The following is a 26,577-nucleotide window of genomic DNA, read 5'->3' on the forward strand; positions in this document are numbered from 1 at the left end:
GGCAACAGTGAGCGTTTTTAGTGTGCCCACGGTGAGAAAAGGGTGGATTCTTGTGATGTTCCTGAGGTGCAGGTGGCATGTCCGGGCCACAAATTGGATGTAGAGGGTAAAGGAGAGATCGGAGTCAAATATAACCCCAAGACAGCGGGTGTGCTGTCTGGGAGTTATGGTGGTGCCACACACTGAGATAGAGATGTCAGGACGAGGTCAGTTAGTAGAGGGCGGAAACACCAGTAGGTCAGTTTTTGAGAGGTTAAGTTTTAGGTAGAGAGAGCAAATAGTGTTAGAGACAGCGGATAGACAACAGAAGAAGGAAGTAGTCCTCTTTCTGGACATCACACCTGTGCCTATAAACCCACTATGTAATATAGTGTCCCATGTCTTGTTGCTAGGAATGTGTGGGAAGGGCTAGAGGGATTCAGGTGGTGGAGGCCTCTAGGCAGTTACCTTTTTTGTTTTGGAGTCCTAGATATTTCTGACCACTCATCAGGTTTAATTTATGGGCGTTCGAATTCCAAACATGTTGCTTCCAGGAATGGTACATGCAAGGCCCTGGTTGTGGGTTGTGTATAATACATGATGTCTTTTCATATCTACTATCTCATGCAGTGTTTTTGTGTTTTTTCCAGACTGTTGTTTCTAGGCAAGTCTTTCTATTGTTTTCTCTTACTGTTGCCGAGTTTTTTCCTATAATTTTGAAAAATGCAAATTAAAACTTTTTTTCCCCCAAGACCATTCTGAGAATGATTTAAAGGCACATTTATTTTTGTTAATATGCTTCCTATATGCAAAATTTAAGGTACCTTCTAAAGTCTCTTCATTAAACATTTCCTACCATTTTGCTGCTTTGGAGTTGACTGTATGTAACTCCTTCACCTAGCTGTCTGCCCTGCTGAATTTGATATACATCAGACAATCCACTGCTCCTGGCTGTGGTCATTTGCCTCCTACTCTCCTTCTTTTCTCCTTCTCTGTCTTAGGGCCCATTCATATGTGCATATATTCCATACATGTGCTGTCCTTGTCTTTTACACACAGCACATGGATCTATTATAGGCTATCTTGCTATACAGACAAACGATCTTTTACATGGACCAGTGGCCCATGTGAAAGAAATCGCAGCATGTCCTATTCTTGTCCATCAACATGCACTAATCTCATCTACTCAATATGCAGATCCTAAGCAGCTCAGACAGCATGTGAGCAGGTTTCTGTGTGCTATGTGATGTGAGTTGCATTCAAGTATCTCTGGCACAACTGGGACATGGCCATCTGAATATGGCCTTAGTGCTAAAGATAGCAGCAAGAAGTAGAAGGTCATACAGGCAGATCAGAGAACAAAGAGTTTGGGAAAGCATCCAATTTATCAGGGAGGGCAGATCACATAGGCTGTAGATAGGGAGGAAAGCACACACCAGACGATTTGTTAGAGGAGTTTATTACTCCTCAACATCCGTTTCTGTCAGCATCTGTCAGTTCTCCTTCTATAGCCCATGAGAGTTTTTTTTATCAGTGGGTGATATTCCAGGAATAAAGGTATGCAGATAAATGAGAGCTAATGAAAGTGGTAGCACCCTGGATACACAGATCTCACATCCAGCATGTATTACTGTTAGGAAGGAATGAAGATGGCAGTCTGAAACTTTTTCTATGACAACGATTAGCCTTTTAAGTGCCACTAAATTTAAAAAACTTTTGTCATATCAGTGGTTTTGATTGGTGGCGGTCAAGGTGCTGAAGCCCACATCAATTAATAGAATGAGGGGGATGAACTGCTCAGCCAAGTGCTCTTTGGTTGTGATTAGTGAGTGGTATACGAGTTTATAGACTTTCTGTTCAAATTGTACGCCATTCCAAGGTGAGCAGAATACAACTGATCAGGCACATTGCTCAGGTAAGCGATGATGAAGCTTGTGTGTAGCACACTACCTCTTTAACAAAGATATCTGACTAGTTATGTTGAAATATATTCTGTGCAAGCATGTCATTGTCTAATTAGGCTGAATTAACATTCAGGTATTTGGGAAAGTCGCAGGACAACCCATCTGGGATTTTTAATTATTTTTAGTTATAATTATTAGAGTCTATTTTTTTAATATATTTTTTTTCTTTTGTCCGCAGAACAAAGGAAGAGATACTCAAATGTCATCATGGCTGATGTCTCACAATACCAAGTAAACGTAAGTGTGCTTGTGAATCACTAAGAAAGTATGGCATTTTCCCATATACTGAGATTATTGTGTTATTACCTGCCATATACCTCATTATTCACAGTGCCCGGCATGAGCTGTCGTAAACATGCGGCTGACAGACTCCACTGTTATTAAAGAGTCTGTCAGCCGAATGCCACTTCCTACACAACCGACAAATATCTGAAATGAAACCAGTCATTATGTGAAAACACAGTCTTCCTAATGTGCAGGTTCAGGAAAACTTTACCTTAAGCTTATTAAAAGTAAGCAAACAAACGTGCCTTTCATTAGTTCTATTGTACTGCGTGTATGGTCTATAAACCAGACCATCACTGAATCTCCGGGTGAAAAGACTCTGCAGAAAGCTCAACCCCGTTGACACTGCTCAGAGATTTCTCTTGTTGGAAATCTAGCATGACATTAAATGAAACTGAATTAACTGTTTTTTTTTTGTTTATTCCCTGTGCTATGTGTTTTGTTAAAAAAATGAAAACGGAAAGCATTCCACTTTTTTGAAAACCCATTGAAGTCAATATGGCAAAAACAAATGTTTAATTCTGTTTCTCTGTTCCAAAAACAGACAGGCAGAAAGTCTTAATGCAGATGTGAGCGAGCCCTGATTTCCATGTCACAATCTATACGTAAAATAAAATCCTGTACTGTTTAAGACCCCATACACATTAGACAGAAAGTATCCAAACCTGCTACTTGCTGTAAGACTGGACCGTTTTCATATGTCTATTGGGTCCTTTGTTTTCCTGAACGAGGATGTTAGGAGAAAGAAGGATGAAGCCAAATGAGTTTTTAGCACATGGAGATAAGGTACCGCCAGAGGAGTAGTCAGCGCCAGCTATTGAAGGTAATCAGATTATATGAGCACTTCTAGGCCAAATGATGAAGAACATACCAATATAGTCTCAAAGCAAGTAGCTTGGATCTCCAAAAAAATTGACAACGTATACATACATACAGTTCAGCATCATCTAGTTTGTCAGTGCTAGAAATTACCAACAAATTATTCCCCTGGTGTTCTATCAGCCAGTGCTGGCTTTAGGTTAGACAACACTTTGTGTGCAATTTTTTTTTCTCAAGCCCAGACCATAAGAAGAAAAAAAAAGCTGTAAATTGCAGTGATAAGCAGTCTGCCCGTAGTTTGCAGAACGTGGCAAGATAACAACATAACCACACCATAACAGCTTGGTAAATAAACACTGTGCCAGAACCAATCCCATAACCTAAATATAGAGCCAGAGCCAAGCTCTGTACATAGGTACAGCACAAACCAACCTCATTTCATGGAGTCAATACGAAAACCAAGCTTATAAAGTAAATGTAGCACCAGAGCCAAGCTTCGTACACAAATACAGCACAAACCAACCTCAGTTCATGGAGTCAATACCAGAACCAAGCTCATAACCTAAATGTAGCCCTAGAGCCAAGATTAGTACATAAATAAAGCACAAACCAACCTCATTACATAGAATCAATACCAGGACCAAGCTCATAATCTAAATACAGCACCAGTGCCAAGCTCAGCACATAAGTACAGCGTGAAACAATCTCAATACATAGAGTCAATACCAGGACCAAACTTATTATATAAATACAGTGGCAGAACTAAGCAATTGTCTTGTGGAGGTGCTGATGAGCTGACAGCGGCACCTTGAAACGTTCAAAGGGAGACTGAGACAGAACAAGGGTGATTCATGTAGCTCCACAAAATGCTGCCTCATGGAGGAAGAATATCATCTGGCCAAGCAGACATAAGTGTTGTGGTCTTCCCTAGCCTACATCTGCCTGTTGCCCTCCCCCCTACAAGCTGGTGACCGGTGGCATGGGTCGCATATAGCTAAGGCCGGCCATGCTTACCAGCATTGGTGCTGTTCACCTGCATGTTTCGAAAAAAAAACAGAGGAGTAACCTAATACTCTTGGGCCCTAATATAAACTCTGTGGTATGGCTCCTCACCTACAATGTGCCATTTTTAATTCTGGTGTCTACTCATTTGACAGAAGTGCTTTCGGTGCCCCAGACACCAGGGTGCAAGTGGAACTGCTACTTCTGCACCCCCTATAACTATCCCCCTATGTAGTTACCAGTTTTTCTGTCCATTGTCTCTTTTTTGTGTGTGCCACACAAATTCTTAAAGGGGCATTCCTCTCTGGACAAAGGTCCTACAATGATAAGCTGATTTTAGGGTGTTTGACGGCTTGTATCCCCAATGATTAGCCTAATCTGTCCCATTTAGTTGAATATTTAACCAATTTCCACTTTGGTTGATGGATGGCAACCCTGTTCCAGGCAAAGCAGATGTGCCTGTAATAGCAATGAAGGGGACATTGTATGGAGTGTCGTGTCACCTTTATTTTACTGATTAGTCGGACACACAGGAATCAAATATGAATATCATATCCTAATGATAGGTCAACAATATTTAAGTCCCAGAAAACGAGTATTCTCATCTCGGCATTTTATGGATGAGATAGGAATACCCGTGTCTGATCTGACTACCCTGCCTGGGATTTTGGAAACACCATAAGGTGTCAATCTTATCCTACTTCTGTAACTCCCATTAAAGCGAAAAGGTGGAGAACAGTCAACTAGACTGTTTCCGTAACACTAGAGTTACTAAAACTGTGTAAGACTGCTCCCATAATCCCTGGCAGGGTGGTCAGATCAGACGTAGGTATTCCCTCAGCATGAAAGGCCGAGATGAGAACACCTCTTTAAGTAGAGCAATTGGTAAATGGGTTTGCTACATCAGAAAACCTGGCTGATTGCAGCCATGTTGAAACCTTGTGGCTGTCGCTCAGCCGTTCATGGTCCCCCGTCACCTTTGGTTTCACTTGCATAATATTATCTTTTTATATAAGTGTTGGCTCAGAACTTTCACCATTTACAACGTTACATAAACATTTAGAAGATGATTTCATGTGTGAGTTTTATTTATATGTGGTAGATGGGCATGACGTCAAGAACAACAATAGCTTTCAAGCCGGTTTCTAAGTAACTGAAACTTTTTTCTTCTTTTTGCTCCACCCAAATTATATTTTCATCACATTGGAAATGCAAATATAAAATGAGTAATTGAATGTGGCTCAGAAGCAGCAGCAATATATATGAGTATCTGTCATTGTGTAATGCCTGGCACACCCACTAATAGCTTCATCATAGTTGAACAGCTAATCCCTGAGCATGCATTGTCTACACATTATTCTAATCTAGTTATAGCTAATAGTCTGGATGAACTTTGCTGCACCTATAAAGAAAATCTTGGTAATACAGATTCTGTCTGACTTGTCGTTTCAGCATAAAACCACACAATTAATTTATGTTTAGCTCCCATTTATAATATAACCGTTTCATTGGTCCACACCAAGCGGCAAAAGCAGCATCCATCGCCTAGTGTCAATGTCGGATTTAGTTGAGATTGTCTCAAGGCTACTAAATTGAAGGAGTTCTAGATATGTGTATCAAAAATTTATACTGTTCCCATAGAATTACTTATTAATGTACACATAGTACCCCATATATGCTTGTTTCTCATCAGCAAAACTAATAATTAATGGCTTGTCAACCTGAAACTCTGTAATGTGTATGGAAAGTACTCTCAATACTATGCAGGTTTTTATTTACATTTCCCAGTACTTTATTGTATTTGCCTTTTACGAGCAGCCATAAAGGGGGGAATTTATAATCTGACTTGTTGCAGAACTGTGGTATCAAAAAGCCACAATTTTGACAGAAGTTCTGTTTTTCTCCAAAAAAAGAATTTGACATTTTGAAGTTTTATGTCACCTCTGCCAGTTTTTTGAAAAATGGGTAAGCTTAGTGTAAGAGAGTGTGCCTCCCACAGTCCGGCATGTTTACTATAATTTACCGCAGTAACTGGAATATATTTAATAAGAGGTGTGCAACTCTAAATAATTCTGGCACCTTTCAGCCTGGCATACCTTTGGAAGACAGGAGTTTCCTACCCCTCCCTTGATATATGGATTCCTTTGGCCTTACTGTAAATGAGAATATACTCCCAATCTCAAGCACATTCTTGCACACATTTAGCTGAGCTTTGAAATTTGTTTTATTGATTTTGGACAAACCTATTGCCTTAGATCAGTGTTTCCCAACTCCAGTCCTAATGTACCCCAACAGGTCATGTTCTCAGGATATCCTATAGTAAGAACAGCTGTGGCAATGTCTAAAGCACTGACAATAATTACGTCACCTGTGCAATACTGAGGAAATCCTGAAAACATGACTTGTTGGGGGTCCTGAGGACTGGAGTTGGGAAACTCTGTCTTAGATTCACTACCTTCATTTATAAAAGCAACACCCATGCATACCCCATGTGCTTTCATGTAGGTAAAAATATTAAGAAACAAACTTTTCATTGTATTGACTATGTTTTTGTCATTGCAGCATTTGGTGACCTTCACAATCGATGAAGAAGATGACGTCCACACAGTTGAAGATGCAATTCGCAAACTTAACTTAATGGATAACAAAGGCAGAATCTGGATCCAGGAGATGATGCTGCAAGTCAACAGTTCCAGTGTTAAACTTCTAGATGTGGAGTCCAAGGTAAGTTCTTCTGTGTGTTTGATCGTGTTAAATAACCCAACCCTCCTTCTAGTTTCCCATTTTACTTTGTGATCCTTACCATTCTTTGCCCCTTTCCTTTCATCTCTTCCATTCTCCTCTGCATATGTTCCTTTGCCATTTTCCTCAGGTGTAGTGGCATAATGTGAAGCTCCTGGGCCATAATGTAAAATCTGTAACAAAGCCCAAACCTAGTGTATAATTTAGGAGGCTAAATTATAGATGGTTGCAAGGGGTAGGTGTCAAATCCAGAGTTAAAGTGTTGGGCTGCCTAGTGAGCCCAATTTATGAGGCACCTGAGAGCGCTGAACAAAGAGAAAGTGTGCTTCTCAAGAACGGCTCTCCCATCTGGACAGAGAGAAAGGCCATGCAAAAGTCTATGGAGTCATATGGTACCAACTGCAAGGCACGATGGGGTAAAGATGCCCTCTAGCTTCTGGTTCTGCTTACTGGTAGTCGTGATGTCCCACAAACCTGCTGTAGCAGCCAATGATGGTGCTCAGCATCTAAAGTGTTTTGTAGATGGGCTCAGCATCTAAAGTGAAGTCACGGTGGAGACAGGAGCTGGCGGCAGAGGACCAACCACTGATTTTTTATTTTAAGCCATGAGGGACCCCGTGGCAGTGGTGTCCTCAAAATTCAGATAACTCCTTTAATGTTAGAGCAGGCCACTGTGATATGTTTAGTAGGAGACCAATCGGCCAGGATTTCTTTTTCTACACTGCCTTGATGTACAATTATAACTGCTGTTAGTGGTGGAAATCTTAAAAAGTCACTTTTTTTTTTTTATTTTGCAAGCAAGGTTTTTGCCAAAATTTGCAACTGCTTAACACTATTTTTGTTATGATGACTACCCCCAAAGTCTCTTTGACAACATTGCACCTAATGGAAATCAGAAGATGACATGTTATCAGAACTTCTGAGTAGCGCAGCCTCAGGTCTTGCACACTTAAAGGGCTTTCCCAGTCTTGTAAAGCAATATGCCATCACTTTATAATTGGGGACAGTCCAACCTCTGGGACCCCCACTGATTCTGCAAATGAAGGGGGTTGCAAAGCTAGTACTGCAAATTTCTCATATAATGTCATGTGATCGTGTCATGGCCTTACTTTGAAATAATTTTTAGGGAGATCTACCAAATGTTGACTTCCTCTTAGGAACTACTCCTTCTACTTGTATGATCACTAAGAGCATTGTGTTATGTACATACTGTATACTAAAACACGTGTATATGCAGTAAATTGTAGTGACTTGTGTTTGTGTTGTGTGTACAGGAGGAGCTGGAAGTGTTTCCTATTTCTGCCATCCAACGTTGCGATACTTTTCTCCCAGAAAACAGAAATCGATCTCTGCTGGTGTTAGTATGCCAGGAAAGATACCAACCCAAAGCTGATGTTCACTTCTTTCAGTCTGATGAAATCGGGGTAAGATATTTGGATTCGGGACTGTGAGAAATAAACTGGTTGTTGTGGTGTTGGCACTTTCTTAATATATTTTTATTCATTTATATTTAGGTGGAATCAATTTCTGAGGATATTAATAGTGCTGTGTCTGATTCCAAATCTGGAAATAATGCAAGGAGACCCGCAGTTCTACGGTATTAACAATCTTGGATTGTTTCTTGCTCCTTTTCTTAGTTGTTTTTGCGTCACATGATGACTGCCTTTTACCCTACCAAGAGCAATTCGGAATCGTCCCCTCCTTCCCCAAAAAATGCTTCCGTCAACCAACTTCTAAAAATATGTTGAGGAGAGGCAGGAGCAGCCATGTGCAAAGCATACCTACCTGAGTATTCATTCAGGGGCAAAGCTTCCTCCTAGGCTAACAATTCACTTATATTGGTATATGGAAAATGTAGATTCCTGTGTTTAACCCCCTACAGATTAGGACGAGCTCTGTTCATTCTTCAGGAAAATGACATTACATTTCTGGATGAATAGAGCCTATTCTACATCAAATGGTTATCTCTCTGGTTCTGTCAGTTACCAACATGCTTTCAGTGTCATTTTAAAGGCTAGATACTTATCTTTAAATTGAAACCGAAAATATGTCAGTAAAACATAGAGTCGGAACTACAGCCATTTAAAGTTGGGCCGGGAATACTGAATTTACAGCTGTCATGTCAGTATGAGTGTCCAGTGTGTCCTCATATAACAGAACATATTTACTCTGTCACATGTGGAGGGTCCCCTCTCCCCCCCCCCCCCCCCCCCCGAAAAGGCATGAAAAACTCATCTATCACTTCTCTCCACTGTTTAACCACGCATATGCCATGGTTATTGCTGACTGCAGTATCTAAATGTTTTTACATATAAAAACTAAGAAAAACTACAGATAATTGGTATTGCAACATCTGTAACAAGCCATACTATAAAATATTAATTTATCAAGCACAGTAAATTCTGTTAAGCTAAAAAGAGAAATACCAAAATAGCCGTTTTCTGTTCATCTCGCTTCCCCAAAACAGGAATAAAAAGTGATCAAAAGGTGTTAAATATCTCAAAATGTTACTAATAAAAACACATCATCCTACAAAAACCTAGCCCTCATACTGCTCTGTCGACAGAAAAAGACAAATGCTCTGGTCCTGGAATGTAGTGACCCACAAAGTCTATTTGTGAAATAAAGAGTGCATAAACAGGTCCATAACTTGCTATTATGGCCTGTAGTAATAGGATGGTATAGTTCAAACTTGTAATGGACCTCTTTAAGTAGAGAACCAGTAAAGTTAAAGCTATTGTCCTCCAAAAAAGCACAATGTAAATTGTGATAATCTTTTTTTATAGATCCGTGGAATATGTATTAGTGTTATATAAACTGTACATAAATAATAAGGAAAAGCAAATATAAATAGGAAAACCGCAGATATTAAGCCATTAAGTGGTCCTCTTTTGTCAAACTGTTAAGTTTGTTACACCTGAGACAAATGGCTACGCTTTACGGCTCCCAGAAGGGCGACTTAGATCCCTGAGAGTCCATCTACCTAGTTATGAAGTGATACAGAAGTGAGGGATGCTTCAATACAAAACTTAGGTTTGCAATGGCGACCATATGGTTACCCAAGTACTTGACCCAAGGCGCAGCTTACTGACATTATCGACACGTGATTTTCATTTTGGGATACAATATTCTTATTTAATTGTTTGACATAAATCTATATAATCTTATATGTATCTTATGTGCTTTAAGGAACACCCAGGAAAAGATGAACGAGCAGAGCACAAGTGCCCCCAATTCCTTCACGCCTCCGAGACATTGGAAACAGCCTCAAACACGCTACGTCTCCCCAGCAGAAATCCTGGAGCGGGAATCACAGCGAAGACTTGCGAAATCTGCAAACCCATCACTGAACCCTCAAGTCATCATCAATCCAATTGCACAAACGCAGCAGTCAAGCAGTTCTTCAGAGGTATATGAAATAACATCATGTTTACTGGATATGCAAAGTCAAATTCGGAGATTGTATATAGGAATTCACAATAAGGGGGGGTTCCAGTATTATTTCAGTAACATTATATTTCACTTTATCATAAGTTTTTTACTGGTTGTCAGTCATTGTAATTAATTATTTATTTTACATTCATGGGAGGGATAGATCTGTACAGTTATCAGCCTAACAGCTGATACACTTGTATCCAGCCTAGGCAATTTCCTATGAACTGAACAGCTTGGACTCCAGAATGATTTTAGGTCCATTGATACATTGTAGCAAATTATCAGGGCAAGAGAGAGAATTTTGCTGCTTGTGTTTACCTAGATGTCATGAATTGTAGCAAACTCGGGGCCCTGAGATATATTGTATCTATATGGGTTTTCAGCATTTGCATGTAAACAAGAACATTCCTTTTAAGCGAGCGCCAGCAGAGTTTTGCTGCTTTCACACCTGAGTTAGGACTCAGTTCAGGGTTTATGTGTCTCTTCTCTGCTTTTAGAGGAGAGAAACTGAAATAAAATGAAAAAAAAATGAATCTGTTTTTTTCCCCATTGGTTTCAATGGGGTTTAAAAAAAACTTAAAGCAAATGGAATGCCTTTTGTTCATTTCCGTTCTGTCAGGTTTCCTTGGGGTGGGGGTGGGGTGGAAAAATAATGCTGCGCTGGTTTCCTGTCCGAAAAAAACTCCGGAAACCCATCAAAATGGAAGCCACTCCATTTGCTATCCTTTTTTTTTTAAATTTTAAACCCAATTGAAATCAATAGGAAAAAGCTGATCAGTTTTTTTTTTTCAGCTTTATTTCAGTTTCTCTCCTTTACAAATAGAGCAAAGAGACAGAAACACTGAACTGAGCCCTAACGTAGGTGTGAATCCAGCCTAAGTTAAAAATTGAAACCTATCCTATAGCGTTTTTTAAAATGCAATTTAAAGCATACCTGAGTGTTCAAAACATTTTCAAAAGCAGCTCTGGGTCTATATGGTTGCTACTTTGCTGCTATTTGCACCCAGTTTGAGCTCTAACAATTCAGTCTGTTCAATTTCAGTCTGCCCTACTGTTTGCAGTTGACTTATACCATAGGTGTGGATGTGTCCTAAACCAGCCATTCTGCCAGTACTGTACTGCCCGAGGCTTCCTCTGCCACACCTCCTATGCAATGTCGTACAACCCTGCTCACCGCTGCATTTGAATGTTCATCCCTCTTCTGCATGTAGTAATTAGCAGTGTTCTCATTTTACTGATACTTTACCAGTGAAGCCAAATGTCTAATGACAAGCAGTGGATTGCAAAGTTGCTCAAAGTGAGACCCCTAGTGGCAGCTACTTCAAACTTGATTTTTAGTGGTGAAGCAAAACTTTTTTAATGCAAGTATATTACAAGAACGATTATGCTGCTGATGAGCGTAAATTGTGTGAAAGGTTAGTGCCCATATAAGGCCAGTGTGGCATAGTGGCTCATACTGCATTTTTTCAGTGCAAAGACAAAGCTGATGTGCATTTAATGGAGTCTTGTCACAGGCAATTAAGTGACGCTGAGCTGTACAATGTATTGAATGTACCTAGACCACAATATTATGGCCATCATTGAAGAAGTGTGTTGATTCACTAGAGCAGCCTCAATCCGTTGAGCAAATCTGAAAGATTCCCTTGTATTGCACATAGTGATTTTTTTCCCAATATTCTGTGCATAGGATGCAACCTACAGCCAAGTGATACGACCTGAGAAGTATTTACAAGTCCCACAGGATAATGGGAGTCCACAAATGCAACAAAAAAGTAGCTCAGGTGAACAGACAATTGGTAAGTCATCAAAAGTTTACAAGGATGAACAGACACTGAAAAGCCTACAACATTTACAACTGTTAATGTAATGCTACTAGTTACAGTATATGTGTACTAAACTATTTGTTCTAATAGATGTTCTTACAGTTGATGATGATGACACCCAAGATCCAATGGCCATCAGAGCTGGACGGGAAGTGGTGAGTATCAAAAGTGTAAAAGTTTTCTAATTGATAGCAGACAATACATAGAGAAGTTCCAGCAGTCATTTTTGCTACTATGGAGCTATAATATTGACACAGAGTCACCCAGGCTTCACAGAAATGTATAGTCCCTGCTTTACCCTACGGAATATGCTTAAAAGGACCGCATCATGTTGTATGAATATATGATGTCCTATCTGTGGGGAGCAGGTTATGGAATAGGAGGCAGTGAGCAGAACCGCTGCCTGCAGACCAAATTTCATGTTCATTGTGATAGGTTCCCTTTAAAGAATAACTAGAGCTAACGAATAAGCCAAAACAAATGAAAAGTATTTATAAAAAGAAATTGATTTTTTTTTCTTTGCCTAATGGCTTAAAGATTGTTTCAGCAGTTTGAGACTTTCTTAGACTTTCCTCATTGATTTCGAGGTTTAATGTCCCCTTGTTCTTGCGCAATATTTTTCACCAGTATAACTTTCTTCACTTTGATGTCCATTTTATAAGGGTTCCATTATATTTGGAGTATAGAATAACATAGTGAACCACTGATTGTCGAAAAAATCAGTCACCTAGATCTCTTTGTGTGCAGGCCTTCATGCATCCACTGATTCCAAGACATCCTAATAGTGTGGTCAGAATGACCCAGTTGGCTGTTAATTTGTTAACCTGAGCATCTAGGTTCCCGCATTCCAATAATGCGCCCCCTCTTAAACTCTGCAAACTGAGTGAAATGTCTGTGATTGCGTCATAGAGGTGTCTAGTGGTCAACAAGCTCTACACAAGTGGAAGAAGAGGTCACTACACACAAGGAGCCTCTGAGAGCCTTTTATAGGCCAAGGTTGGGACCACTTTTAGGGTCTCAGGTTGCAAGACCATTCAGCTAATCACACCTTAGCTCTAATTATTTGCATATCTACCCGAGCTGTAACTGCATGCTGAGTTTTGCACATCTGGAACAAAACAATATGACAGAAGGCCTATGGAACTAGAAGATATTCAGATTTATTGATCTTCAGAGTTGAATCATGGGCTGTTTTGGGACACAGAATACCTAACATTTGCATTTTTCAGCATGTAAAATCTTTTTAGATTTCTATTGTCCCGAGTGTTGTAGTTATACAACATAAGGCATTTTGGTTAAAAAAGAAAACCAACAATTTCCTTGGCTCTGACTTTATTATATATATAGTACATTATTACTCTTTATTATGACTTTATACTGTTTCACATAAGTTCTTTGTTACACAGGATTTACTAAATCACTGCTTTGATGACATTGAGTACTTCATGGCAAATCTTCAGAAGTCAGCAGAAGCGTTTAAAGTCCTAAATCAAAGAAAAAAGTCAAGAAGGAGCAAGAAGCCTGAAGTTGGAGGTAAAACTAAATACTTTGGGGGGAAAAAATGATGTAGTATCATATGGCTCAGTGGTAAGCATTGCTGCTTTGCAGAGCTGGATTCCCAGATTCAAATCTGACCAAGGCCAAAATCTGCAATAGAGTATGTACGACTGGGTACCCAAAAGAAACATGACTCTTCTTTTGGTGGGTGGGGCGTTACTAGTACAGGTTTCTGTTGCTAGATGAATGTCTGTGGAACCCTTCTCAGGCGGTATGCCAGTGACATTGTTGGGGAAGGTTGCATTTTTTTTGGCGCCGGTGATTTTTTTTTCCCAGCAAGTTATTGAGTTTTTTTTACCTTTTTTGTGATGGCTGATTCATTCAAACAACATGTAGCTGTGAAATTTTGTTTCCCTTTCCACGGCTCAATGCAACTATAAAGAAAAGTTGCACAGTGCAAGATGGGGTGAATACAAAGCGTGAGGCAAGGGAGCCATGCTGTTTTTCTTCAAAAATTTCTTAAAACCCAGCGTTTTGTGGGCAGGTGCGTTGTCATGATGGAAGAACCAATCACCTGTTTGCCTACTGAGTGTTAAGCAATTTTTGACGAAAAAATTCTTTCAATTCCAGAACACACAACTTAGTGATTGGATTTTTGTATGGGAAAACAAGATCGACAACCTTTTTTAAAGTAAGGAAGCTGGAAAAAAAAAACGAACAAGGCCATATAAGATTTTATATTTTATTGGTCGACTTTACAGGCATGACTGATTAACTATTTTAACTGTTTTAGAATTTTTATTGCTAACATTCAGTAGACCTGGAAAGCCATACTCTTACATAACATTTATAACCTCTTTCCACAGAGGGATTGCTGACTCTCCGAGCTAAACCTCCAAAATTCGAAGATTATGAAGAAGCTGCCCGAAAATACAAGTACTGCTTCTCTTTACTGGTATGTAACAGACACACAAAGTGGACTAAAAATTGCTACGAAAAATAGGTTTCCATGATTTGTTTCCATCTCTCTCTCTGCATAGGCAAGGCTCAGAAATAACATCATGAATCCCAGTTCGATTGAACTTGTTCACTTCTTATTCGGACCACTTAAAACTGTAAGTTATTAGTTTTTCTCCTTTATTCTACAAGTTTATGCTAGAGTACGTTTTCTATAAATGAAATGTGTAACTTGGGTATACTGTAGATTGATTATTGGAACTTCAGGGTTCCATTGGTGATGTTTGGACTTTAGTGAGTCACAGTAAAACTGTGGCACTAGAAGGACTTGCATATGATCTCAAAGTTTGGGGGGCTCAATGGTAGCTTGTAAAACACCAACCAGAGCTTATTGTCAGAGATAGATGGATAATGTATTTTTCCAGCATTACTATCATGCAGTGTTAGGCCTTAGTCAGACGGGCGTTTTTTCGCGTGATTTGCGGATCGCATGACGGATGCGCATCCGCAAATCGCGTGACCGGGGGCCCGAAAATCTGATCCTAGCCGCGTTTCATTAGAAACGGGCCGGAGCTGTCCAGCGCATTGCATTCAATGGAGCCGGCAATACAGCCGGCTCCATTGAAAGCAATGCGCTGCGGGCGAGTGTGGGATGAATTGTCGGGAAGGGCTTAAATATATAAGCCCCTCCCTGCAATTCATCCAGAAATGTGTTAAAATAAAAAATATAGATATACTCACCTTGTCCCGGCAGCCGGAGTTCAGCGCGGCCGGCCTGCAGTGGGTGTGAAGGGGGTGTGAGTCAGGCCTGCCCCTGATTGGCTCAGCACTGAGCCAATCAGAGGCAAGTCTGACTCACACCCCCTTCACACCTACTGCAGGCCGGCCGTGCTGAACTCCGTCTGCCGGAACAAGGTGAGTATATATATATATATTTTTCATTTTTACACATTTCTGGATGAATTGCAGGGAAGGGCTTATATATTTAAGCCCTTCCCGACAATTCATCCTGCGCTCGCCGGCAGCCCATTGCTTTTAATGGAGCCGGCTGTATTGCCAGCTCCATTGAATTCAATGGGCAAACATCGTTCTTCTCTGCCACAGCTGTTACAGCTGTGGCAGAAAAGAATGATTTGTCTTCTATATGTTCTCAATGGGGTCGGCGCTGCTGTCGCCGGCCCCATTGAGAGCATATAGAGAAGAGAACAGGAATCGCAGATCGCAGATAGGTGCGATCTGCGATTTCTGTTCTATAATTTATCAGACGAGCGCATAAAAAGCGCTCATGTGTCCGATACCATTGCAAAGCAATGGTTTTAAAAAATCGCCGGACGCATGCGCAAATCGCGCAAAAAAAAACCCCGTCTGACAAAAGCCTTAATCTAGAGGAAGGCAAGAACAAACGCCTAACATTAACATGTTGATATAAAATAATACAATTTCCTAGTGTCCATTATCCATCTTAGCTGAGTTCGGTATCTTTCTGACAAGCTTGAATATTGTTATGGGGATATGTATGAAAACCTTCTTGACAATTCTAGACCTATAGGAGGTGCATAGTATAGTTAGTTAAGTGATCTTTTGGGCTCTAAGTTGTTCCTTGATGTATGAGATGAAAATGTAAACTTCTCATTTCTTGAAATCAGCTGGTGGACAGTTCTGGAGGTCCGGACATGGCTGCTAGTATCAAAAGTCCAATGCTAACCAAAGAAGCTGTTACTCTGCTGAGTGAGTGTTTAGATGAGACAGAACTTGAATTATGGAATTCTTTGGGACCAAACTGGACCAAACCAAGGTATGAATGGGTCCTACAATTCCACATCCAGCAATAAATGACATAGGTTCATCATTTTAGTTATCAAGAGGATCAATGGGGAAGATGAGATCTAGTTGGGCAACATTTTAAGAGGCATTTTTCTTTTTTACTGTAAATAAAAATCTTTAAAAATCAGCCATTTTGTAGTTAGATCACAGCTGTTTCTGGAAAGGTTTTGTGATAATCCATATGATGGCATTACAGCTATCACAGGACTTATCACCCACCTTTTCAAAGAGTTCTAAATCAGCAAAGGGGTAACCTAGGCCATATTGCAAAGTTTTTAACAAGGCTATGATGTGTCATGTATAGTTCTGGTCTCCTCATGTGGAAGAAGGGTATTTGCGTCTCCACACTGCACAAGGGTCCCGCTGTGACTGCTACTTCAGGACCCCAAAAAACTGTCCCCCTACCTAAATCGCTAAAATACTTTGTAATGCAACAGTACAAGAGGATTTATCACTAGTGCTCTAAGCAGACATGGAATTCATTGCTACCATACTGTTTGCCACCCAGCTTGACAGATGAGAACTTGATGACTAATATTTACTGGTATTTTTTGATATTGGAAGAGATGCTTTAGGTTTAGGGATACAATCTGAGGCTTTAATTATAGATATGCATAGGCAAAAATGAAATAGAAATGTTTTAAAGGAAACCTGTCAAAAGGTCAATGCTGCCCAAACCACAGGCAGCCTGAACCCAGGACAGGTATGTACATTGCAGAGTAAACCTACTTTGAAGATCCAGTCCTAATGACGCTTGGAGCATGGGGATGGGGCTGCGCTGGCCTGTCCCCACCCACGTCATCTAGAGTCAGGGCTCTCTCCCTATACACTTACAGTACAGTCATTGTTGGCAACAGTTTAGACTCTATCTTCAAAGAATGTTTATTCTTAAATGCTGCAGCATTTCAGAACAAGACATGCATGCCTGGAATGTACAAACCTGTCTGGGACTTTTGCTGGCCATGGTTTGGGCAGCATAGACCTGGCTGAGAGGTTCCTTTTATGGGAAATCCATTCCTTTGCTAAAATTTGCAATTCAAGGATGCTTTCAGATCTGGTGAAGAATTCTGCTATGGCCAAATCTGCACCAAAATCTAATTGTTTTACCAATGGATTTTGCCTTTGCTACAAAAATACTGCAGATTCCACCCTTAGTAAATCGGTATGTGAGACATACAGATTTTGCCGGGGAATTAGCCGTAAAGTTTTTTGTGAGATGTTCCTTAGCATCAGAATACAAACTGTGAAGTTATCATCATGTAGTGTTACTAAAATCAAGTGCTAAGGAGCAACTGCCATGCAGACAATCTCAGCTAGTATGTTTTTCTTGTCCTACATGTACAGAATATTGTAGAACTGTTACAGCTCTTACAAATTGCTCTAAATATCCTTTCTCCATAAAGAGTGGAATTCCCACGCGATTATTGCGAGCCCTATTATCCCACATTTAAGAGCGGATGGGTACCCACTAATAGTGATGGAAAAGTCTGGGAAGATCCTGTTGAGCTTCAGCATCGCCATGAAGAATTAAGGTCACAGGTGAGTAGTTTGTGCATGAAACATACTGTGACAAAGTCTTTCATTGAAAGCAGAAGAAAATCAGATTAGGCAGGCACTCAATATACAAAAATAAAATGTAAATAAAGAAGCATTGGGGTGCTACTAGTATGTCTAATCAGTAAGACATAACCTGAAAGAAACAAGTGACTTACATGAAAAGTGCACTCCCATCAATATTTCATGGAATCATAACCAGGAACAAAGAATAAACTTTAAAAAATCAGGCCTGATCCCCATACAGTACATGGAGACCCATACAACATCACCAAGATGATAATACATCAGATACATTAGACCTGAAAATAGATAAAAATACAGAATATACTAAAAGAAAGTGCAGCCAATAATTGGTTCTTCTATAAGGGCTGAAATCAGAGAAGTGCCAAAAGTACTACTGTGAATTTAAATAATGTAACACAGTCATACCTCTACTTTCGTTGCCTTCTTCTTTCGCCGATTCTTCAACGCAGAATTTCACCTCTACTTTCGTTGTCTGCTTCTAGTTTTGCCGCCCGCCCACGTGACCTCGCTGTCCAATCACAGCCATTCATGGATTGCTCCAATTACAGCCATTCATGTCACTCAGCCGTCTCAGCCAATCAGAGCAATCTCTTGCTGGAGGCGGGGGATTTTAATCCCCGTCACTAGCAAGATGCTCTGCCGGCTTGACAAGTGCCCAGCAGCTTGTACGGAGGTCCAGAGAGCGGCCCCCGGGACACTGACGGCACCTGCAAGGTGGTTGACTAGTCCTGGAAAGACAATGATTACCTGTTTACACCAGACAATAATTAATCAAGCAATGACTATTTTTAGGGGAGCTAGAACGAAGCGACTAGTAAAAAAAATCTTGCTCTTCACCCAGTTGGTGGCTGTATTTACACGAAGCATCTGTCGCTTACACGCACTCTATCAAGCAATTTCTTAGGGTGAAAAATGTCTCATATAAAGCCATCTTTAGACTGTGTTGTCTATGTACAGTGATATGTAGAAAGACAAATGGCGCAAAATTTTTAGTTAAACCCTAATGCAAAAATGATTGTCAGCCCAAAATGCATGCATTTAAGTGTCCCCCAAAGATGTCCATACCGATTAACTGTCAATATAAGTCACAGTTCAGGGTGGCTATAGTGGCTCTTCTTCCCTGCTACAGGGATATGTTTTGTATGGTACTCTAATGTGCAAATCATTTTTTTTCTATAATTTTAAACTTTTTAATTACTTTTTTTTCTTTCTAGCAATCAACTCCTCAAGTTCAACAGCCGGCGCCACCTCCTGCTCTGAATGGGTAGGTGATTTCATAGGATTGCTAATATTTGATTGCTATATACTTATTAGCCTTCATTAATGCATATTTTAAAAGAAAGACATAAAGTAGAAGGACTCTATAGTGATAGGCTACCAAAAGAAATAAAGGGAGGTAACAAATCTTACCATGTAATGCTATGACAATTGTCTAGTTCTTCTCCCTAGAGTCTTTTTTTCTGTTACCTTCTTTTTGCATATTGTCTAAATTATGTCACTGTTCAGTAACTCTCAGGAAGTGACATTATAGCAAGAAACATCTTTTCTTCTTGGGAATATGTAAGAAAGCCATTGACATATTTAGCAGCAGGCTCCGCGGTGCCTTGCTAAGCCCTTCCCCACTTGCCACTTAACAGTGCTATGACAGCCCGTCCTTCTGATGCCCAGAGCACTTGTAGGACTCCCTGCCGCTATGGGTGTGACTATTGCCTCTGCGCTCCCCTATAGCTATGTCCTTGGAGACCTCAAAAAGATCGAAAACTGAATATTTGTCATTTACAGGAGTTATTCGAATTTTTGATATTTCCAATATATTCTATAGATCTGTACAGAGCATATTCATTTCACTTCCGCTTCAGAATGCAGGACACTTTAACCCTTTCCAATCCACTGTCTGACCTCTGAAGACATTATGATTTAAGGCTGTACAGCTCCGATGTTGGAAGACTTCCGTCGGGGTTCTTTTACACTATATTGCCAGGCTTTCTGTTGTTGGAGCCTATCCAATGTGTCACCTCATGCAGTACTGGCTTTAGCCAGCATATAGCACTGTTGTATAACAGCAGAAAAAGAGTAAGCCTCCTAGGAAAACCAGAATACAAATTGGACTGGAAAGGGTTAAGAGCTGAAAATGATTTTCCAGTATTTAGTAAATACGTTACAATAAATCAAGTCTATTAGAAAAAAAATGCGCCTTACTTCAACTTAATGTCTAGAGAGCCTGCATTGCACAAAAAAGAGGTACATGTTACATAAAATACATTTTTGCCATCTTATTTTGCAGCCATGAAGAGGCGAACAGCAAGTGTGTGAGCTGCACGTATGATTTTGTTGCCAGGAACAGCAATGAGTTATCAGTGTTACAAGGAGAGATATTGGAGGTATGTGCAGAGGTGTAACTTGAAGCTACTGGGCGCCCATGCAAAATCTCTACTAAGGCCCCCCAATTATAATGCTTCACTTATAGCACTGGTCCCCTTATAGAGAGAATTTATGGGCCCCTAAGGGCAGTTTCACTTGGCTCGGAGTGTGTCCACAACATGCAGCTGAATCTGCTACTGCTGAAATCCGCATCAAAACCAATATGTCTAAATACAGATTTCGATTTGGAATTCCCAGCACACTTAAAGGGGGTTTTCAGTGAAATCCCATTGATGACCTAAAGTCAGGATAGGTCATCAATAGTTGATCGGCCGGGGTCTGCTGCTCAGGATCCGACCGCTCAGTCGAACGGGCGTGTGCTGTCAGCACCGCAATAACACAAAGGTCCGAGTGGAAGCCTCCACGTTGACCTCCGTGTACTGGCCAGCGCTTGAAATCAATGAGAGTTGTTCCTGCAGTTACAAGTGCCGGACACTACTTGGGAGGTCGGCACGGAGACTTCCGCTCAAAATACTTAAGAGGTCGGAGTGGAAGCCTCTGCGCCGCCCTCCTTATAGATCATTGCCACATCCATAACAACCCATACTATAAAATAATACATTATTCATCCAGTATGGTAAATTCAATAAAAATAGAAAACTAAAAAAAAAAAAATGCCAAAATAGCTATTTTCTGTTCATATATATCTATATATCTATATATATATATCTCAAAAATGGTACCGATAACAACTAAAGTTGTCCTGCAAAAAACAAGCCTACATAGAGCATTGTCAATTTGAAAATTAATAATGCCCCAGTATGTTGCACCAGACAAAGTCTTTTTGTAACAAAAAGTGTTTTTCTTGTGCAAACATAATAAAACATAACAAAACCTCTGTAAATGTGGTGTCATAATTGTAATGACCCGTAGAATAAAGGTAACATAATATTTATACAACACTGCGAATGACGTATTTTGCAGGATTGCTTTTTGAGATTAATTTTTACAAGGTGTCATACAGCTACATTAATGAAAAAATGAAGAGTTCTGAATGTTGAAATACAAAAAGGGAAATGACTTGCAGGTTCTTAAGGCTAAAATTTGTTATATCATTAAGGGGTTAAAAATACACTTAAGGCAACTGAGCTCTGCAGCAAATAAATTTGTATGAGACAATTCAAAAACAGTTAAAAAAGGTGACATTTTAAGAAGGGCTTTTCCAAATTTAATGTGACTGTTTGGGAATCAGAAGTATTGCTTACCCAGAATTAATCGGTTGCAAATAGAAAAATGTAACTGCCCATATAAAGGTTCATATGTCCACCACTGGACTCTGATTGATGTTGTATTTTGTTTTTTAATGTAAATATGTTTGTCTCATTTTTCCTACTTTTAGGTTATAGATGATTCCAAGAAATGGTGGAAAGTGCAGAATCGCTTTGGGCAGATTGGTTATGTACCCTATAATATACTTGCCCCAGTCACAGCACCAGAACTTGACAAAGCCAAACAAAATGGAGTCCCACCCAAGAGTCCAGTAAGGGTGTGTGCAGCAATTTTTAATTTCTTGTAAAGGGTAACATGTATATGAATATTCCCAGAGGCTCTCAGAACTGTAGATGTGAACTTTCTATTGAACTACACTACATTCAGCCTTTCCTCACCCTGAAATGACTGTCTAGATACAACAGTGTCCCTCTAAGCATTGTGTTGTGATACTAATGTGGCATTCAATGACTTTCTATTGTAAACTTGTTTTATTAACACTGTTAATCTTACCTCCAGAGGTCACAACCACCAACACCTCCCAAAAAGCCATCAAAAGCAAGTCGTATGATTCCAGGACAATGGGATACAGTAGATAGCCAACAACCACAGCCGACTGTTGACCAACAAGGTAGGAATTGGAACTTTACATTCCGCAACATTTCACACCAGTAGATAAACAAGACTTTATCTGGAGTTTTCAGGCTCCTAAAACACTGATTGACCAGCTTCAGAGATGTGCAGACACATCTCATTTAAGGTCCATTTACACTGGACGGATGTCGGGCAAACGATTTTATGCAGCTTAAAAACCCGAACGATGATCAGTACTGAACGGTCGCTGTGTTACGTGAATGGAAGGGAGGGGGAGTGAGGAGTGAAATCTCCTCCAGCTGCCCTGGCCCCCTGCTGGCCGCTCTGTCAGAGAGCCAGTGATACTCGCTCCTGTGTAACAGCACAAGAGCGAGTATATGTGCGGGAACAAGTCTCGGGCATTGATTGCCTGACGTTCTTCCACTGTAGATGGGCCTTTACTCTCTTCATCGGATGAGTCCCTATGGACAGTGTGCACTGAAATGGTTCATTAAGCATTAAACTGGGTAGAGTATCATGTCTCGGTATTCTTGTGTATGTGATGATCTTACAAGGGATTTGACTATAATGTCCAATAATAGCGTTAGATAGTAATTAATGTTGAGCTAACTAAACCAGTAGAATGCTGTTTCGGGTCAAACTCAACTGAGCTTTTAGCAAAGTTCTACCCAAAACAAGCTTCTACTGGTTTTGTTCACTCAACACGAGTCCTGAACACTGGTGTATAACCCTGTCTAAGAGCCATAAAAGCCCAGTACAATTCTCTCAAAATTATATATGGCTTTTTTAGCTCTTGTACAGTGTTCTACCCACAGTTTAAGGGGGTTTTGATGAACTTTCGGTTCAGTTTGAACTATTCCGGACTGGAGCAAACTTTTTGCAAAAGTTCGGAGAACTGGCCGAACCAAACTTTTCAGGCTGCTTTCACACGGGCTAAAAAAATTGTGTGATTTCGTAGCGATGCGACAACACTACAAAACGCATGCATGTGAAACCCATGGTTTCCAATGGGTTCCTTCACATTGGCTATGTTTTCACTGATGCTATGTTCCTATAAATAAAATCGTAGCATGCCTAATATAGCCACGATTTGCAAAGTTCTGTAGCCCATGTTTCCCTATGGAGCCTCCTTGTTTATCGCATCGCATAGCACATGCTTACGATTTTCGTGCGATGAGATACATTTTTATATTAGAAACTCCTATTAACTTTCTCATGATAAAATCGCGCAATTTTATCGTGGGTAGCAGCAAAAGGATGCAAAGTTGAATATTACAGTAATTTTGCAGTAGCGATATTGCTGTCGTCCGTGTGAAAGAAGCCTCAGAATTTCGCTCATCACTAATAGTGATAGCATAAATTTACTAAACACTCTGATTTTCTAAAATTCTAATAAATCTAATTAACTATTTTGTTTCCTCAGAAAAATTTGACAGAATTAATAGCATGAATGAAGAAATATTGCTCAGACTGGCAAATGGCCGAACAGCACAACAGAAGAGCCTAAATATCCAGAGGATGTCCGATACCTCCATTCCACTTAGTGATGAATCGAACCCACCAGAGGTCACCTCTTGGCTCCAGGCCAAAGGCTTCAACACACTGTGAGTATTCATTCTAGGTCTTTCCCTAAGCCAATTTGTTAGTCTCGTCAGTCTAGTTAGCAACACAAAATTGTCAATAAATATATTTGCATTTTCAACATTTATCATACTGCAGGTCCCACTAGAAATATTAGACTGACCTTAGCCAGTAATCCCTGGGAAATGCATGTAAATCATATTTCTTGAGGAAAACAGAATCTTCCACTGCAGTGCCACCTATATAAGTTGCCACTGCAGTAGTTACAATATAAGTCAATAACTTACACCAGAGAGGATGTATAGGGGTAAACCCTCATTGTCTAGTACAGGGTAACTGGGCATAGCCGCTAAGAAGAGGAGGAGATGCTGGAGAAAGATTGGCATACCTTGTCGACTTGTACTGCAAAACATTGGTCATCAAACCATTGTTAACTCTGGGGTTCCGAAAATCCAGACATTTGTGGTGTTTTCTAGATGTCATAAATGCCTTTGTCTGAAATGCCCCTTTAAGATATGACCTAAGGTATTAGTGAACCACAACACAAATCTATAGATGCATTTGTTTCAGTCTGTTGGATATATGGTTAACGTTGTGCACGTGATAGTTTTTTTTTTCAGCTTCTACATCCATCAGAATTACATTTTTTATTTCAAGACTTTTTGAAGCAGCCAGACTTTAAGTTTTTAGCCTTGGGTGCTTTAAAAAGAAAACTTAATTAAAAATCTGTACTTATGATAAATGGGTCAGTCCCAACTCAACAGCCTGCTATCATCCGAATGCCAAGTGAAGCTGTGGGTTGGGTATTTAATATTACATGGCGTCCATTGAAATGAACAGGTGACATGAAGCTTTACGAAAGGACTCTTTCCAACTTTTTATCAATATACAGGGTGCTATCAATTTTTTTGCCTTATGGTCTTTACAGTCCACAGCCTTTAAATTGCCAGAAAGTTTTGTTGATGTGAATACAGAGGACTACTTGCTTTACAAGTGTTCTGATGGACTTCTTTGAGTAAAGCACTAATTGCCTGACCTTTGTACTTCTAGGTGCTGTTAATTTACTCTTTTTGTACTCGAAATTCTTGTTCCATTTTGGTACTTTTGGTTCAAATCTTCAATAAAAAATATTTTAAAAGAAAGAAACCACAAGTGATCATGTAATACAGTTCCAGATATACAGTAACATTTTATGCAAATACTAATGAATTCTATTGCCATTTTAGGACTGTAAAGTCCCTCGGTGTGTTAAATGGAGCTCAGCTGTTCTCCCTCAGAAAAGATGAGTTTAAAGCTGTGAGCCCCGACGAAGGCGCTAGAGTATACAGCCAGGTCATGGTGCAGAAGGCGCTACTTGAGGTATGAGATGAAACACACATACTCCTAAAACAATGTTTGTAGTGTGTATATATAGTCATGAATCAATTCAACGGGTACCAACACAGGGTTTGTTTGTAGTCTACCGTGGAGGTCTGCATAGTAGCTGTATACACAAAACAGTCGGATATTATTAAAGCAAGATTACTTTTTCAAAGTTCCTTCATTTCTGTTTGAGAACAATCACTAAACAACATTTGCAAGAGTACACATAACCTTCTATTCCTGGAACAGAACTTTGATCAGTTTGTCATTACTTTATTTTTCTTTTTAGGACTCCCAAAAGATCACAGAACTAGAGGCTGTGATGGAGCGACAAAAGAGAAAGGTGGACAGTGAACTTGAGAGAGGTAGTAGCCTTTGAAGGAATTCACTGGGACATTTGGACTTTAAACAGATTCTATTTAACGTCTTCCAAAGAATATAAAAATCTATCTAATATATGAACTGAACTATATGAATGCACCAAAGACGCCTCCAGTCACATCTGCTGGAGAAGCTATCTCTACGGAGCTACTCAAGAAAGAGGCCATTCTTCAATGTATTTTGAAATGTAACGGGATATAGCGGTCAATGTCTTATAAACGACGGGATGGGAAGTTCTGCAAAAGCACTATGCCTAATTTCCACATTCTAAGAATGAAGAATTTTTATAAAGCACAAGATATCGGTGACCACTTCTGCCCTCTTATGTTCTCCTGTGGCTTGGTTATGGTCAGGAATTCAGTGTTCTCATTTATTCCTTCAGGGTTTGTGATCAGATGATTTAGCTTTTAATGTTACCAGTTTATTCATGTTACTAAACTTTAGTCTATTGTTTTTAGGAAGCGGAGGAAAATCCTCTGTGTTGAAATATTGATATTTTTTGCCAAAGTTTTGAAAATCTGTACTTTATATGTGGGAAAGAGCAAATCGCCTGTACGGGTATTGTAGGAAGAATGCATATAAGCTGTAGTGTACATATGGACTTGGAGACAAGCAACGGGCTGCATCAGCATGGCTTATGTCGTAGGCCCACTGGTCTAATAATATATAAAGATACTGATGAGACCAATTTAACATCCCAAATATTTAGGTGGTTCCAGACTTTTGACTCGCCTTGCATATATGGTATACTTCAAGTGATGGGTCAGAAATCTCATGTATTCTGCTGTAATCTCTACTTTTTCGTATGTATGTAATAATGTCTGTCTGTCTACCTATTTAAATATATAAGAATAAATAAAAGGGCTATATTTCTGTAAAAAATATTTTCACTGCAATCATATTTACTTGGTGCTTTATGCTGTATATTGGATATAACATGTCATGCCTTTCTCTATTTACTGCATTTGTTCTATTATTCACATAAGGCCGCCTGCACACGGGCGGAAATCCCGCGGTGGGATTTCCCGCGGGATTTCCGCCGCTCAAAGCTTGCATAGGAGTGCATTACAATACGCACTCCTATGCAGACGGTCACGGTTTGGCTGCGCGAAATGTCGCGC

General features: G+C 39.9%; 1 protein-coding gene across 4 annotated transcripts in view; it reads left to right on the plus strand.

The window, feature by feature from the left end:
* Positions 1-26,338, plus strand: part of EPS8L1 (EPS8 signaling adaptor L1) — a 73,333-nt gene extending 46,995 nt beyond the window's left edge. For all 4 annotated transcript variants that reach the window (XM_066607761.1, XM_066607762.1, XM_066607765.1 and 1 more), the window contains 19 exons: positions 2,122-2,180; positions 6,612-6,773; positions 8,066-8,215; positions 8,306-8,388; positions 9,981-10,200; positions 11,914-12,022; positions 12,140-12,204; positions 13,456-13,582; positions 14,413-14,501; positions 14,587-14,661; positions 16,150-16,298; positions 17,731-17,866; positions 19,123-19,172; positions 20,193-20,289; positions 21,669-21,815; positions 22,058-22,169; positions 23,556-23,736; positions 24,940-25,072; positions 25,365-26,338. In XM_066607761.1, the coding sequence (XP_066463858.1) occupies positions 2,122-2,180; positions 6,612-6,773; positions 8,066-8,215; positions 8,306-8,388; positions 9,981-10,200; positions 11,914-12,022; positions 12,140-12,204; positions 13,456-13,582; positions 14,413-14,501; positions 14,587-14,661; positions 16,150-16,298; positions 17,731-17,866; positions 19,123-19,172; positions 20,193-20,289; positions 21,669-21,815; positions 22,058-22,169; positions 23,556-23,736; positions 24,940-25,072; positions 25,365-25,454 (2,234 nt within the window). In that variant the 3' untranslated portion in view covers positions 25,455-26,338. The remainder of the gene's footprint in view (positions 1-2,121; positions 2,181-6,611; positions 6,774-8,065; positions 8,216-8,305; positions 8,389-9,980; positions 10,201-11,913; positions 12,023-12,139; positions 12,205-13,455; positions 13,583-14,412; positions 14,502-14,586; positions 14,662-16,149; positions 16,299-17,730; positions 17,867-19,122; positions 19,173-20,192; positions 20,290-21,668; positions 21,816-22,057; positions 22,170-23,555; positions 23,737-24,939; positions 25,073-25,364) is intronic.
* Positions 26,339-26,577: the final 239 nt, after the last annotated feature.

This window comes from Eleutherodactylus coqui, chromosome 6, assembly GCF_035609145.1.
Source record: "Eleutherodactylus coqui strain aEleCoq1 chromosome 6, aEleCoq1.hap1, whole genome shotgun sequence".
In the NCBI taxonomy this organism is placed as follows: Eukaryota; Metazoa; Chordata; class Amphibia; order Anura; family Eleutherodactylidae; genus Eleutherodactylus; species Eleutherodactylus coqui.